This window comes from Cottoperca gobio, chromosome 1 (genome assembly GCF_900634415.1).
Source record: "Cottoperca gobio chromosome 1, fCotGob3.1, whole genome shotgun sequence".
In the NCBI taxonomy this organism is placed as follows: domain Eukaryota; kingdom Metazoa; phylum Chordata; class Actinopteri; order Perciformes; family Bovichtidae; genus Cottoperca; species Cottoperca gobio.
This window is the reverse complement of record NC_041355.1, coordinates 2319381-2335392: the sequence shown is the minus strand read 5'-3', so window position 1 is coordinate 2335392 and position 16012 is coordinate 2319381. Positions and strand designations below refer to the sequence as shown.

General features: G+C 42.4%; 1 protein-coding gene and 1 long non-coding RNA gene across 2 annotated transcripts in view; one reads left to right on the top strand and one right to left on the bottom strand.

Annotated features, from left to right (window-relative positions):
• The window catches only part of mad1l1 (mitotic arrest deficient 1 like 1), a 49108-nt gene extending 39795 nt beyond the window's left edge, over nt 1-9313 (top strand). Inside the window, 1 exon segment of the mRNA XM_029459548.1 lies at nt 7627-9313. Within this exon segment, the coding sequence (XP_029315408.1) occupies nt 7627-7776 (150 nt within the window). The 3' untranslated portion in view covers nt 7777-9313.
• Nucleotides 9314-10567: 1254 nt separating this feature from the next.
• LOC115006721 (uncharacterized) overlaps nt 10568-16012 on the bottom strand; it is a 90041-nt gene continuing 84596 nt past the window's right edge. Inside the window, exon 3 of the long non-coding RNA XR_003832111.1 lies at nt 10568-11129. This is a non-coding gene — a long non-coding RNA (uncharacterized LOC115006721). The remainder of the gene's footprint in view (nt 11130-16012) is intronic.

Genomic DNA, 16012 nt, shown 5'->3' with positions numbered 1-16012 from the left:
GTTCCTGCAGGGACAGTGAAGCCGTCTTGAAGCGTTTTCATACAGGCAGGAAGGGAGTTAAAATATAAATTATAGGCGAGTGGTGATGAAGCATTATCTTCTGCAGCCAGTCACAGTAACGCATAATAGAAACGGCTCATCAAATGGAAATGAGAATGCAAAGAGCGTTTCCAAGTTAGAGGAATCACTCGGAGTGGCACGGCAAGAGTGTGATATAAATGTGCTTCCTATAGCCGAGGACCTTTCCCTTTTTTAAATGTAGGTTTGAGGAGGTGTTGGTGTTTTCTGTCCATGATTTCAAAAGCAAACGCAGCACACGTTTTGTAGAGTTTGTTATAAAGTCATTAATATGATGGTATCAGACGTCACTTCACCTGCTCTGAGAGACGACTCGCTGCAGCTGCATCACAATGAGAAATATATTTTAGAATTAAAAATGAAACGCCACTTTAGTCGGACAAATTTGGAAACAAGGCCGTGACGCCCACGGCTGTTGCCCTTGGTAACCTGGGATTTTTGGATGAGAGAGAGGGAGAGTGGGGGCAGATTGAGGAATGGAGTGGTAGAAAAATAAATGAAGAGTTCATTGTTCTGTGTGGACAGCCGGAGGCTTTATGTTTTTGGTTTTTCCGTCCTCAGGAACGCTTTGAAGGAATCTCTTCAAGTCGGGCACAAATGTCCGCTTGGACTCGAGGGCTAATTAGATTTTTGTGGTCAAAGGTCTCCGTGACCTGACGTCCGTCCCATCCTTGCAATATCTCAGGAACTCAATAATTCATTTGGTAATTACAGGATACAATAATGAAGCGATGACATTTTTGGACAGACGTGAATATAAACTGCAACTTGTTGGAGGTCGCACACGACCGCGAGCCGGTGATTGTACTGTAGTCGGGAAATAACCGGCCAGTCCGATGTGTGCAGAGGAAAATGAAGAATAAATCAAATATTGCTAAATTCAGAGGCAAAGCTCATTTCAAGGTCAGGAAAAGATAAATGTAGCGTTTCCTTCCCTCTTTACCGTCACTGTGTTGTCTCTGCCTTCCTGTCTTTCACGTCTTTGAGTCTCACAGTCCTAGGACGTGCGTCCGCACCTTTACTTTAAAGCCCGTCTGCTTTAGGAGCATGATTGTCATTCAGGCAGCATGCAGCTCCTTGGTTGGATGAGGTCACTATAAAGCCCCGCCCTGCATCTCGAGCCAGGAAGTATTGATTTCCTTTAATTGGACAGACAAATGAGAAGAGCGGATGAATGGGGGTAGCACTGCCCCGCTCCATTGTTGAGGTCTGTCCTTCTTAGATTCTGCGTGCAAGTTTGTCTTGTTAGATTCTTCCCCCTGATCCTGATCGTCCATGTGTCCACGATGGGGGGGGGGGGGGCGTCTTCCTGTAGGAGGAGACTGTGGAACTGCTCATTACCTTACCCTCACCTTGTGCTTTTCTTTCTGCATCTCATTCGCTGAATGAGGGAAATCCAGTTGTTTTGAAATACAAACAGAACTTTGTTGTTTTCATAAAGGTCAGATATTGTTTAAAACACTTTTTGGGAAAGTGTGAATATGCAAATGAGCATTGATAAGGTCAGTATTTGAATAAAACTGATTTTAAAGAAAGCTCTCCTGACCTTTTTATTAACTTGTTTTTCATGCAGAAGGAAAGAATAAATCCAAAGTGCTGCCGAGCGTGCGTTTCTTTACTGCCATCACAGTAACGTACGTTTCCTTTGTGACTGCACCAGCCCTCACATAATGCTTCATGTTTCATTTTAATCAAAAGTGATGAATAAGTTAGTAATTCTGGTGTTAATGGTGATTACACGCAGAACCGCTCCGTCCGCACTCTCGTGCAGGATTGTTTTACCGGACGTGAACAGAATCGCACATTAGTGCTTCATTAGGAAGACGAGCCAACGTAAGCGCAGCTACGTTTACAGTAATTAAAGCAGCCAGGTACGAGTCCTCTGCGAGACGTTACTGATAAGCATTCTTATTTAATTAATTTATTCATTCAATTAATTATGCCCTTATGTTCGCGTAGCAACTGTCAATCAATTCAAGAGTACTTTCGCTTCTTTGCTGTATGTTCAGCACTTTATACCACTTCATCTTTTAATACCTCTACTTCAGTGGTGCTCAACCAGCGGTCCGGGGACCCCCAGGGGTCCTTGAGGGAGTGCCAGGGGGTCCCCCAGAAAAAGTGTATTTTTCACTTTTTATTTCACTATAGAAGTGAGTAATAGTTGTGATCATAGTTTTCACTTCTAACTATAGAATCTGTTCATAATCATATCTACAATCTAATGTTTATAAATGTAGGGGTCCAACACCCAGAAAAGGTCTAAAAGCTGTGCTCTAGTTTGTCCAGACACCAGCAGTCGACTTTGAGAACAACATTAAGAATGGAAATGGAGGATGTTCTCCTTTAACGGTCACACACACACACACACACACACACACACACACACACACACACACACACACACACACACACACACACACACACACACACACACACACACACACACACACAAAGTGAAATTTAGACTCTGCATTTAACCCATCGTAGTATAAGGAGCAGTGCTACTGCACAGTGTGGGGGTCCGGTGCCCAGGAGGTGAAGTGGTACCTCTCAAAGTTCCAGTCGACACATACTTGGTCCGATCGGGGACGTAAACCGGCCGACCCTCCGGTTCCCAAGTCCATTTTTGCATTTCTGGATTCAACTCTTTGTGTTGTGCGGTGGTATAACTGTATTTTCTCTCCATCGATAGCTGAATGTACATTACGCTGTTATGGTAGAGTTAGGTAGGAGAAACATTTTAACAGTGTGTGACATCCCCGGCATGACAATCGCTATTGTTAGAGGCTTCACCTGCGATGTAGAACTACCTGGATGCAGCAGGGAGAGAGGGAAAGAGACACTTTGTGAGGTCGGTTCAGATCCTTTCCCTACATCTCAGAGTGTTGAGGTGGACGTTTCCACATAGCTAATGATTCTCTACTGAACCCGACGAAGAAAAGCATTCCAGCATTTTCCCATCAGATATCTTTCTTCTCACTAGAAACATTTTTACCGCTGAGATCTCGTCTAAATGTAACCTTGGCAGCATCATTGCAGCTCTAGCATTCACATCTACTGTATAGTAGTCATTCAAAGACCTGTACAAACATGTTGGTACAGTTTTACTGCCAGTGCCACTAGACTGAAGGAAATTGATATAAAGAGCAAGAAATGCACTTGGGTTCGGATGTGGGATGTTTGTGTGAAGGCTTCGCACATCAAGTGTCACCAAATGGGTTGTTATGTTGTACTTGTTCTGATGTACTGCTCTCACTCTGCCACGTGACTAAGTCTAGCCTCGCTGGACAAATCTTTAAGTGACCTCCTTGATGTATTTTTAACACACACTGGTGTCAGGTGGTCGGTCACTTTCTCCCAGACTGAACAGGCCTCAACAACTACCGGACAGATGATGACTTTCCCATCAGCCTCAGATACACTTTGTGTTTCGTGCCAGTTAGCAAATGTTAGTGTCACTGTCACAGCAATGCTGTCATAGCATCGCCAATGTTAGCATGCTGATGTTGTTATTATTATCCAGCTGAAGGCTCCACTGGGCCTCACAAAGCTAACAGCATGGCTGTAGACCAAATGAAACTAAAGCTGGCTTACTTAATGGTGTGTGTGTGCGTGCGTGTGTGTGTGTGTGTGTGTGTGTGTGTGTGTTTCTCCAGAGATCGTGGCTGTTATGTTACTTTTCCTTCCCGACTAACTGTGGCTGTCCTCCGCCTCCCATAGGCTTCCATCAACTTGTCCACTGTGTTTCACACACACACACACACACACACAGACAGACACACACTCGCACACAAAGTCTGTTCTGACTACAAACTTTGGCAGAAGGTGTTTAAGACATTGGGATCTCCATGGTAACTGGCCGCAGTGTTTTTCTTTGATGTACGTGCTCCATGTTACCAGAGCCCCGGCAGTTTCTAGAGACGTGTGTGTGTGTGTGTGTGTGTGTGTGTGTGTGAGACGAGAGCAGCAGCCTGAGGATATGGCAGAGCTTTCAGAAAGAAAACACCAGGGACCGTCAGTGAAATAAAGCCACACAGTGAAGCTGTTAGGCAGAGCGAGGGAGTCGTCGTAAGAAAGCTGGTGTGATGAGAAAAGCCTTTAGTTTGCATCGGCATTGCTGCGGCGTCCGGGCCTGTGTGGTAAACATTGATTTTAGAATGAAATCAAGACCACAAGTTCGTTCCAATACCAACACTACCATACTGTTTAGTATGTCCTAATACATAGTTTATCAATCCAATGCAGTGTGCCAGAAATACCAGGATGTCCTCCTGCAGCACGCCAGCCAACAGGCTTTCCTGGATATGTGACCCACAGTCCTCTGCGGCGCCACGCTGCCTGAGAGCACACATCGGGCTGCGTTCCAAATCACACACCTTTTCTCTTTTACTTTATATTTCGCACTGTTAAAGTTGCTCTGTTGTGCAGATGTTAATGACGTAGTCGTACTCAAATGTATGAAGCACATTGTTGGACATGCTTTGAATTATGGGACTTGGAGTCTCTGTCAATGCACCTTTAAAAACATATCAGAAGGAAATGTTTACCATCAATTCATACATCTAACGGAGAGGAAGCAACTTCTTTTTAAAGGAAAAATCCTTTTGACGTTTCATAACTCTCTGATAATGAGCCAATTAAAGACGGGCGCACATTTAATCTTGGAAACACCACTACGGCCGTGTGTCACGGTTGCCTAGTAGTCTAAGGTGCTTACCACAAAACCGCAACGAATCCGGATGGAGACCTTTTGGCGCGTGTCCGTCGCTCCTTAATTTCCTCTCTGCAGCCTCTTGACTGTAGCAAGAAGAAGAAGAGTCAGCAGGGTCATACGACTCGTTAGCAAGCATGAAGAAAATGAATGTTAAAGAGCAGCTTTTCCCGTGTGTGTGTGTGTGTGTGTGTGTGTGTGTGTGTGTGTGTGTGTGTGTGTGTGTGTGTGTGTGTGTGTGTGTGTGTGTGTGTGTGTGGCAGATTCAGAGTAAATATGATACCTTCTACTTTGGGAAGTGAATTAAAGCGACAGCGATACAAACAGCTGGTGTGATGCACACTGCTGCCTGGAACAATGATCCACTGATAGTTTGATAAAGTGACTATGTATCATTTAGAAAACTAACACCAGCGAAGCTGTCATTTAATGGACGTTCAAACGGACGAACCCGATTTAACTTTTTTGAAGCGAAGATGAAAACAAAACTTTCATTTTTTTGATCCAAAAACAAATGAACCTTAAAACTTCCTTTAGCAGCTTGCTGGCGTGGAGTCGGCATCGATGAGAAGCTAACGTTGGTGCACGTTGCAGCGCTGGTTATAGAAGAACACAGAAAGTTATTCTGTGCCTCTGGAGCTCTCTCCACTGCGTTTAGCTTCGGTTTAGCATTGTGCAGTCAGCTAGCAAATGTCATTAGTTCAGTTATCCTCTCCTCTCACCCCTTAGAGATTTGTCGCTGTTCACACAAAAGTGAACATCAGCCTGATGTGTGTGAGGAAGCACACTAATTGGTTTATCAAGTAGGATTTACTTTTTTTTTTTGCATCACTTACTTTCCAATGTCGTATTCCTAAAGTCTGTTCAATTTTCTTTTAATAATAATAATAATAATGCTGAACTCAAATGGGATTATTTTTGTAAATCATATTTTTCGGAAATATTTAGCTCCAAATCACACTTAGTGGATGAGTGAACATTTACTGAGTGGGACTTTCTGTAAGAAAGTGTCCATGTGGGAAATACTATAATGATGTATTAAATCTTCCTCCGTGAACCGTCTCTGCTTCTGCTTCTGTTTCTGTTTCTGTTTCTTCTTCTGCTTCTGTTTCTGCTTCTGTTTCTGCTTCTGCTTCTGTTTCTTCTTCTGTTTCTGCTTCTGCTTCTGTTTCTTCTTCTGCTTCTTCTTCTGCTTCTGTTTTCTTCTTCTGTTTCTGTTTCTGCTTCTGTTTCTTCTTCTGCTTCTTCTGCTTCTTCTGCTTCTTCTTCTGCTTCTGTTTCTTCTTCTGTTTCTGCTTCTGCTTCTGTTTCTGCTTCTTCTGTTCTTCTGTTCTGTTTCTTCTTCTTTCTGCTTCTGTTTTCCTTCTGTGTGCTGCTTGTTCTTCTTCTGCTTCTTCTTCCTGCTTCTGTTCTTCTTCTGCTTCTTGTCTTCTGCTTCTGTTTTCTTCTTCTTGTTTCTGCTTTTCTGCTTTCTTCGTTTCTTCTCTGCTTCTTCTTCTGCTTCTGTTCTTCTCTGCTTTCTGGTTCTGTCTTTCTTGCTTCTTTCAATGTTTCCGTTTCTGCCTTCTGCTTCTGTTCTTCTTCCTTCTTGTCTTCTGTTTCTTCTTCTGCTGCTTCTTTCTTCTGTTTTCTGCTTCTTCTTCCTGTTTCTTCTTCTTGCTTCTTCTGGCTTCTTCTTCTGCTTCTTTCTGTTTCTTCTTCTGCTTCTTCTGCTTCTGTTTCTTCTTCTTCTTCTTCTTACTGCTTCTTCTTCTTCTGTTCTCTGCTTCTGCTTCTGTTTCTTCTTCTGCTTCTGTTTCTGTCTTCTGGTTCTGCTTTCTTCTGCTTCTGTTTCTGCTTCTTCTTTCTTGCTTCTTTCTGTTTCTTCTGTTTCTCTCTTATGCTTCTTCTCTGCTTCTTCTTCTGCTTCTTCTGTTTCTGTTGTTCTTCTTCTCTTCTTCTTATGCTTCTTCTTATGCTTCTTCTTATGCTTCTTCTTATGCTTCTTCTTCTGCTTCTTCTTCTGTTTCTTCTTCTGCTTCTTCTTCTGTTTCTTCTTCTGCTTCTTCTTCTGTTTCTTCTTCTGCTTCTTCTGCTTCTTCTTCTGTTTCTTCTTCTTCTGCTTCTTCTTCTGCTTCTGTTTCTTCTTCTGCTTCTTTTTCTTCTTCTGCTTCTTCTGCTTCTTCTTCTGCTTCTTCTTTTTCTTCTTCTGCTTCTTCTTCTTCTGCTTCTTCTTCTTCTGCTTCTTCTTCTTTTTCTTCTTCTGCTTCTTCTTCTTCTGCTTCTGCTTCTTCTTTTGTCTCCTCTGGACTTAAGTTTCTTTTAATTTTATTTTATGAGTATTTCCCGTCACTACCTGTTGTATAAACTTTCTTGTGATACTTGTCACATAAAGATCTGTGTCTCTTACACACATTGACTCAGGACATTTCTCAGACGTCTCTGTATCTTCCCTGCATGTCATGGGACTCTGCTCCTCGCTACCTTCCTCCATCCCTCCATCCCTGCTCTGCTTTAATTACTTTATCCCTCGTTTCTCTCATTCCTTTCTCCTTCACTCCATCGCCCCGAGCTGCTCCTCGTTCCTTTTAATTAATCCACACAGATTTAGACACCTTCACCCTGCTGTGAATGCGTCCAAACACACACACACACACACACACACACACACACACACACACACACACACTTTTAAATCCCCTGTAGACAATAACAACTTTATGTGATCTTACTTCACTTTGAAAGTTTTTCTCTGGAGATGGATGTGGTGGGAAAATCCGTGTTTCGTTGTTTGATATGGTTTATTGTCTTTTGATGGCTCTCTGTGTGTGTGTGTGTGTGTGTGCGTGTGTGTGCAGGGATCCAATGGGAGCATGCAGCTCATGGAGACGGAGTTCTCCAAAACTCTGGGAGAGATGGTGGCCCTTCACCTGCATCACCAGAAGAGCATGCCAGCGTTCCTCTCTGCTGTGACCCTCGACCTCTTCAGCCGACAGACCACGATCTGAAGTCACTGACGTCTCCGACACGGAGCCGGGACACCTCAGACTTTTAATTTCCTGTGTTTTTTCTCTCTTGCTTTTTATTTTCGGTCTCATATGATATTCACGGCGTGTTGTTCTCGACAGCTCTGACATGAATAGTGCAGTCAGTGTTGTGTGCAGGATGAATACCTTTTGATTGATGAAATACTTCCATCTTATATTCAAAAAGCTAAGAAAACAACTCGGTGTCCCTGTTTGTATGCTGAATATTTCATCAAAGAAACTTTGAGAAATATATTTTCTTTTTAACAAGTTGTCATAAAGTCCTGACACACGAGCTGCGGATATTTCTGATTTGAAGCATGTTTTTGTTGTTACAGTGGGAGTTTTGTTGTGTTCACACAGTGTGGAGAAACGTTTATGTGGTTCTCTGGATCTGCAGAAGAAGCATTTTGCATGTTCTTTACCAAGTCTTTGTTTATTCTGCCTTTATGCGTTCGCTCTCGTGGGGCCTCGTGGGAAATGTTTTACCTTCCTTTTTCTACTAGAAGAAGCATTAAGGGTGGAGAAACACACATAAGAGTTAACCTCGTCTCTCGCCATATTCAAATGTTGAGCGACCGTGAGAAAGCTCACCGCATCAGAGAGCGTGGCGTTTGTAAGTTTGTCGCCTGGCTCTGTTGCCGCCCTGTTCCCGCTGTAAGCCCGTCTACTGTTCTCTTCAAGACCGCAACAAGACATTTTTACAATATAATGTTAATTTAGTATTTGATTTATGTTGCGTTCAAATTCACTTGAATAAATGACGTGTTCGTGTTTTTACCTTAAATATTTTTTATTTATAACTTTTATAAAAATTTAAATGGGCCTTATCACGGAATCTTTTTTTTTTGTTTATCACACGGGTTTATTCCATGTGTTGCTTCCTCTCCACAGATGCTTCATACACATTGTTACTTGACATTGGTGCGTCATGAGAATGTAAAACACACCTGCAGATAACCAGGAAAGCTTTATTGTTAGAAGTGTACACATGCATTTACTGTTGTAACCTTTTAGAACACAGAAGTCTTTAGATATGAATTAGATTTTGAATGAACTATGAAATTCCTCCTGTTATGAATCGAGTCAACGATCGCAGCCCGTGCGTGTCGGCGTGAGTAATAACACGAGGTACATTTCTAGGCGGAGAGGAAGCCTTCCAATAAAAGTGAGAAACAAAAGGAAGCGAGCTGAGAACAAAGCCACTTATCACAGCAACAATATAAGAACTCCAGCTGGTGCGGCCATATGTCTCACGAGGAAACATATTCTGTACAGTACATGCCACACACTGTCCTTGTTTTTCTTTTCCCACAACGCAGCACATCTTGTGCACCCTGCAGCTCTGACCTAGAGGGGATATTTTAAAGGGTTTCATAAAAGCAGTGCGATACATACAGCAATGTAGCGTACATCGTTCTCAGGCAGTGTGTCCTCATCCAAATCCTTTACTGTATCCTGACTGTTTTCTATTTGAAATGTCATCAATAAAGCATACGTGCGACTGATTTAAATAACGGACGGACGTAATATTCATTTTGCAGCATCATAGAACTGTAGCAACTCCTCTGCTGTACCTGTGAACACGCACGTACCACACCCAGAGACTGTGACCCCGTGTTGCCAGGTGTACCGGCTCCAAAGACAGTCGGGTCCCAGGTGAGCGGCGACGCTATAAGTGCAAGTCAAAGACCTCCTGGAGAACCGTGTCTTCGTCAAAGAGCAACGTAAACGGGGGACTAATGGGTGGAGACTGGCTTACAGGCGAGCCTCTTGGGGGGGGGCCCCCGGCATGCTGAGTCGATTCGGGCTGAGCTCAAGCAATTCTTAAATAAAATGTTACATCTATATTCTCTGTTGTGGCCGTGACTGGTAGTTATGTTTGAGGCCTATAATAAAAGTACCTTTTTAGCATTGTGTGTGTTGCTCTCTGGTCGGGCTCTGGCTAAAATATTGCAGACTTTGTCGGGCTGGAGTTTTTGGCCCCTGCTGGGCTTTAATTAGCACAACGTAAGAAAGATAACTCCTCATTCACTTCAATGAGGCCGCTCTGTTGACGCAGCAGAGGTGTGAACGCGATGTTTTCCGGCCATTTTTTTTTTTTTTTTTTAAACTAGCTTATTAACTTGTTGCAGTGCAAGTCATCTGTCAAGGTGCTCTATTAGCCAATCAAATGCATGCATTCAGTGCATCATTATTCCAGAGCGGTAAAATCCATGTTTGTAGACGAGACTGACTGAAATATGGTTGAATATAAGAAGCAACTGTGTGGCGATCCTCTAGATTTCCTTGTATGGCTGTAATATTCTGCAGACGGAGAAAAACGAATAGTAAGACCTCCACTCAGCTTTCATACACCTTATTTCCATTTCTGTTTTTCACTACCTGGTAAAGCCTAATTGCCTTTCTTCCCCTCAACCTCTCTGCTCTTCCCGCTTCTTTCCACTCTTTTATTCATTCCTTTATATTTATTTTATCAACCCATCATCTCTCAGTCGAAAACAATTAGTACACCCCCTGATATCTCATTAACTATGAATGGAGTGGTAGACTGAGGTTGGAAATGCCAAAGCTGAGCTTGATAAACTCTGCAGCAGACTTCAGATTTCACACAATCATCAAGCAGGAGACAATCAATTTTAAAAAGACGTGTTTTAAATATTCGCAGCAGAAATTATTTCAGGGCAGCACTAAATCTTTAAAAGCAATTCTCGTGCATGTTTTATTTATTTAAAGGCTTGCTGTGGACAGGACCACTGACGAAGAGCCTCCAGTCACGTTATGTCTCTGCCGTCCCTGTCCTGTCTTCTGGGCCATTTGGGATGTCGTCACAACAGCCATTGGAGAAAGCCGAGCAGAGATGCTTGCCATCTAACATTTATTCATTCAGGCTTGCGCCATTTGCGAGGGAGTGAGGGCTCGTTCGTACGCTAATATCTCAGCGTGTGGTAACTTGATGTTGCCTTGTTCGTCAGATGTGTATCTATACCGCTTGAAGTCACAGCATGGTGAAATGTGTTTCTGCTTATCTTGTCTTGTGGTTACACGTTGAGTTGTATAAAACTCATGTAAGAAATGAAGAATCTATCAAAGTAGAATTGAGTGGTACATATCACTTCATTGGCAGAACGTGTGCCGAGGTAAATGGTATCAATTGTTTAATTAGGGGGTTGCATTTGATTTGTTGTGTATAAATTGGCAAGAGGAAGTCGTCCTGGTGCCAGATTGGCTGGTACTCATGTCTTCTGTGGCCATCTGCATCTGTGATTGGACAAGCACCTCTTTTCTTTCTTCCTCATTGCTCGCTGCTCTGTACTTGGTGTGAGAACTCGTCCCTGGAGGGAAAGGGAGAGAGAGAGAGATGGGAAGCAGGGTGTTAGAAAAGAATCGCTAATGAAACACAGTGGTTTATACCAACAAACACAACCCTGTTACCAGCCTGATGAGATCGAGGTAGTTATTTCTTCTTATATAACATTCTGGCATGCATACACTCACACTAACACACACAAATGTATACACGCACACGCACACGCACACACATCTCCAACGCAAAAGACCTTTTTCGACAAGTCCAATTAGCGAACATTGGTTCAGATAAACAACAAGCACCTGCAAAAAATCTTAAAAATACACTCACACGCTTGTTGCTGCTGTATGCACACACACACACACACACACACACACACTTTCTGCCACGCCATTAGCCTCGGGGCCTTGATAGACCTGGGCTAAGAATGGGCCTTACTCTGTATCTAATTAATTAATCTGCTCTAAATAAAACACTTCCTGGGAAAAACAGCTGATGTCTGATGTTACAGGAGAGATAGAGGAAGGCGGGGGAAAGAAATAGGCTTTGCAAAGAGCTGTGAAGTGGCGAGGAGGAGGAGGATGAAGAAGTGGGTGCAAGAGAGTGGAGGAAAGATGTTCGGGGGAGGGAGAGCGATGGCGAGATGGAGCAAAAGAGTGAGGTAGAGGGGCGAGATAAGGCGGTCTTTTAAGGTAAGAGAAAGAGGCTTGTGATTCTGTGAAGAAAAAGGAGGCGGCTGGACAGAGAGAGGGATGTAGAGTGGCTCTCTGTCTGGGGAATTTGCTCGAATAGTGGCTCCCTCTTCTCTTTGAGAGCCTTTTTCCTCAGCTGTAAGAGCAACAAACAGGATGTGACATTATGGAGGGGAAGGAGAAGGAGTGGAAGGAGCAAAAGGTCCGGCCTTCCTCTTAAAGCATCTTTTGGCTGCTGTTCCCTCCTTATTGATTTACAGATGAATAGCGAGGCAGAGAGGTGCCGATGTGTCACCTCTAATCTGAGAAGTAGAGCGAGGCTTCTGGCAGGATGGGACAAAGCTTCCCTGAACTTTCTTGTGTCCTTGCAAAGAGCAAAAGCCCTGACGTCACATCCTGGTTAGCTGCTGCCTCCGCAAGCGTCTGTGACTCACTCTTATCTCTCAATGAGGGTCTCTTTGATCTTTCTTCATAAAAAAAAGGGGGGGGGGGGTTATACGATGTCTGTTCTAAATTAATGATGTACTGTACGTTATTACAACTCACTCCATTATCCATGATGTTGACCAATGCTCTCTTCTATTATCTTTCCAGCTTCTTAGCTTAATCTCCGCTTCTAAAGCTACGCCAGCGGCTCTGTGCTCATGTTTTGTACGTGTAATGTTCACCATGTTCACCATCTCATGCTGTGTGTGTGCATGATAATTCACATTAAACACAGAGGTTGAGGTTGATGAGAATGTCCCGCCGGTTTGCAGATGTTTGGTGACAAACCAAAGCATTGGACGAATTAAAATGTCGGCCTGATGATGGAAATAGGTGAAAAGTTAAGGGGTTACCAAAGTTAGGACAATTCTTCCTGAGAGTAACATGAAATTCATGGCTAAATATCCAACAGCAGCGGAGTTATTTCCGTTTCATCCCTAGAACCATGGCGGCAGCGTCCATTTTAGCGTCCATCTTTGTTTGTTTGCATGAATGTCTGTTTGTAACTTTGTGTTGTCTGCCTGTATAAATAAAGGTTAAATAAAAAACTAAAATAGTATTGATAGTGTCTCATGTTAGATCCCATTCTGGACACAAGAGCTCTTCTGCATGTTATCTCTGCATCTCTGCTGCTGCTGTACGCACCTGAAGTATAACACATATAATATTACTGATCCCCGGTTGAGACACTATAACCACGCCCCCCTACCACAGCATCATTCTCTCTGGGGAGACTATTTTTGCACATTTCTGCTACTACCACTATTGCACAGCTTTTTAATTAAAAGTGGAGGCACTTTAATTAAGATATTTTTTTATTACATTCTGTACATTCTTTTTTAAATATTTATATTTCTTGTACACAATTTTTTTTAATTTGTATTTTATAGAAGTTTTCTTTTTAGTAATATTTCTGTATTTTTCTCTTATTTTTTTATTTCTCCTACTGTGTTTCTGTTGCACCATCACACACCAAAGCAAATTCCTTTTATGTGAAAACCTGCTTGGCAATAAACCAAATTCTGATTCTGATGTGTGTGTTATGAACAGAGAATAGCAAAGATAAATTGTTATTGTTTTGCAATTCATTAGGTGGTAATGAAGATATATTAAGATGCCTTTAATGGCACATTCACCTCATAAATCATGATTATACATTATGCACCTTTAATAATAAAAACTACACCCTACTGTTTATTCTCATAGCTCGTCACTCAACTGGCCCCAGTCTGTCAACCTGGTGACATTTAATCTGCTACAGTCTTGGGCTTGTGGGAAAAAGTCTTTTTAAAGGCAGCTAAAAACAGATATATTATATATAGACAACAATATTACTTTTTTTTATGTGCCATCCCTGTCTAGACAGATGGAGAGAATCACACAACATATTGTTGAGCAAGGTTGTGTGGAAGTTTTAGTAATTCTCCATCTCGGCTCTCTATATAAATGTCACAAATGTACACTGGCATATGTGAGTGTTAGTAGGCGTGTACACAAAAACAAAAGCTTTTCCACTCAGTCAGCATAATCTATAATGGATGGTGAGACTTCCTCCCACATAGCATGAGACAAACTACCCTGTTAGGCCACCGCGGAAAGAGTAAGAACCGCTGCCAGCGAAACACACAAACACACAAACACACATATGCACAGGAAGTGTCCGTTCTGCTGACCAAGGGTTAAGCTTGGCTAAACAAACTGTTGATAACGGAGAACATGGGGGTGTAGCGAGTATGCGGAGTGGGCGAGGAGACCAAACAGTTTAGTTAACATGCAGAGACGGCCGATTTCTGCCTGACCTCTTTTTGTACCTGCGGTAAGTGATGTCGGCCGAGGGGCCAGAAGATGGAACGGGAGTGCTGAGCAGCACAGAGCAGAAATAGATACGGTACAAGTTACCGGTTTTTCACTTGACCTCCTTTTGTAGTAAACACACTTGTAGTAGCTAACGCAGGAGGAACGGTTAAGAGTCTGTCGACCACCTTTTCATTTTGCATCATTCATCCCCTTCCCCCGACCACACACACACACACACACACACACACACACACACACACACACAGGCGTGCGCCGCGGGTATACTCCAGCACTCAGCATCATGACCATCTTGCTCTCGTGTCGTGTCACACTCAAAGATTTATAGCGTACAAAACGTCACATGGAGCGAGGCTGAGGTGGACTCTAACCTTGCTTTACTGAGAGGAGGACAGTTATGGTGTCAAGTGTGTCATTTCAGCATATATTGTGTAGCTGTAGATGTATTTATTTTTATCTTTGGAGAGTGTTAACAGCTCTTATTCTTTTCTCCGTACTGAGGGCAGACTGGAGCTACACTGACTCACTATCACCTCCAGAGGAACACGTGGTATTACACGACAGGACGGAGCGCAGCTAGCTGTTAGCATGCTAATGTCAGGAGACATCTCTGCAACACTACACAGCGTCAACACTGTTACCTGCACCTTTTAAAACATTCATGAGATAATCTTTATGCACTGATGGATCAGCAACAGCAGCAAATGAGGCAAGTTAACAAAAATGTTTGAAGTTAAAACTTTAAAGCTTCCACAGCAGAAACAACATTTATTGCATTTCAGATGCTCGAGTCTCCTCTCGGTGTCACAGAAGTATCCAACAACAACACAACAATATCCACACTGTGAGACGGAGAGGAGAAGCTTAGAAATACAATAAAGATGTTGAATCCTGTTGAGGAAGGTCGAAGCTTTTCTCTCTACCTCTGCCAAGAAAACTACCTTTTCAGTGTCGCTCGTTTGATACAAGTACTTAACAGCTTTCAGTGGCATCTGGTTGAAGGGTAGGCCATCAGCCAAGAAAAGGTGTTGACATTTTGGTGCACAGAGGTTTTTTAAACTACTGCTCTTACTTGAGTGAATTGAATCTGGCACAGCTGTTCAGTGTTTGTAATTTGATGCAGATCCAGATCCTTATTTGCTTTTTTGAATTGCATTAAAATCCCCAAAGGATCGTGCAGCTTTAGTGAAGGTAAGCACTCTCTATGCTGTTCTTCATTTCTGTGGGGGCTCACTTTGTCATTTTCCCTCCTGGGTTTTCGTACGGATTTAAACAAACGAAATACAATATATTAGTTAGAATGTAACTGCTTCCAGTTTTTATACAAAGCAAAAGTCTCTTTACTTTATACATTACATTACAGTTCATTTAGCTGATGCTTTTGTCCAAAGCGACTTACAAAAAGTACACGATCTTCTCATGTATCTCTTTGTAACATTGCTACAATGGTTCAAAGTTCAACAGGGATAGAGACATGAGCAGTAAAATAAAGGCAATAACCCGAAAATCTAATTATTTTTTAGCTTCGATGTCGAAATTGCGACGATATTGTTGCGTTGACCATTGGTACTTTCACAAAATATTTTCACAATGAGATTTTTGACCAATAATCATCAGTCATGTCGATATAATGACTAAGAGGGTGAAGGCAAATAATAGAACAGCTAGTGAAGTCAGTAAATTCAGAAAATCACGTCACTTTACTGTAATTCAGCCTTTAAAACCAGGATAATCAACACTTATGCCATTTAGTCTCACACCACGTATCTTTATAATATCGATATAAAACCCAGCCCTAAGTGAGGTGATCAGACAGGTTGTAAACAATCAACAGTTTAGTCTGATTATTAATCCACATTATTTGGATTTAAACTAGAAAATGTCAGAAATGATCCTTTCTTGGACAGGATAATAT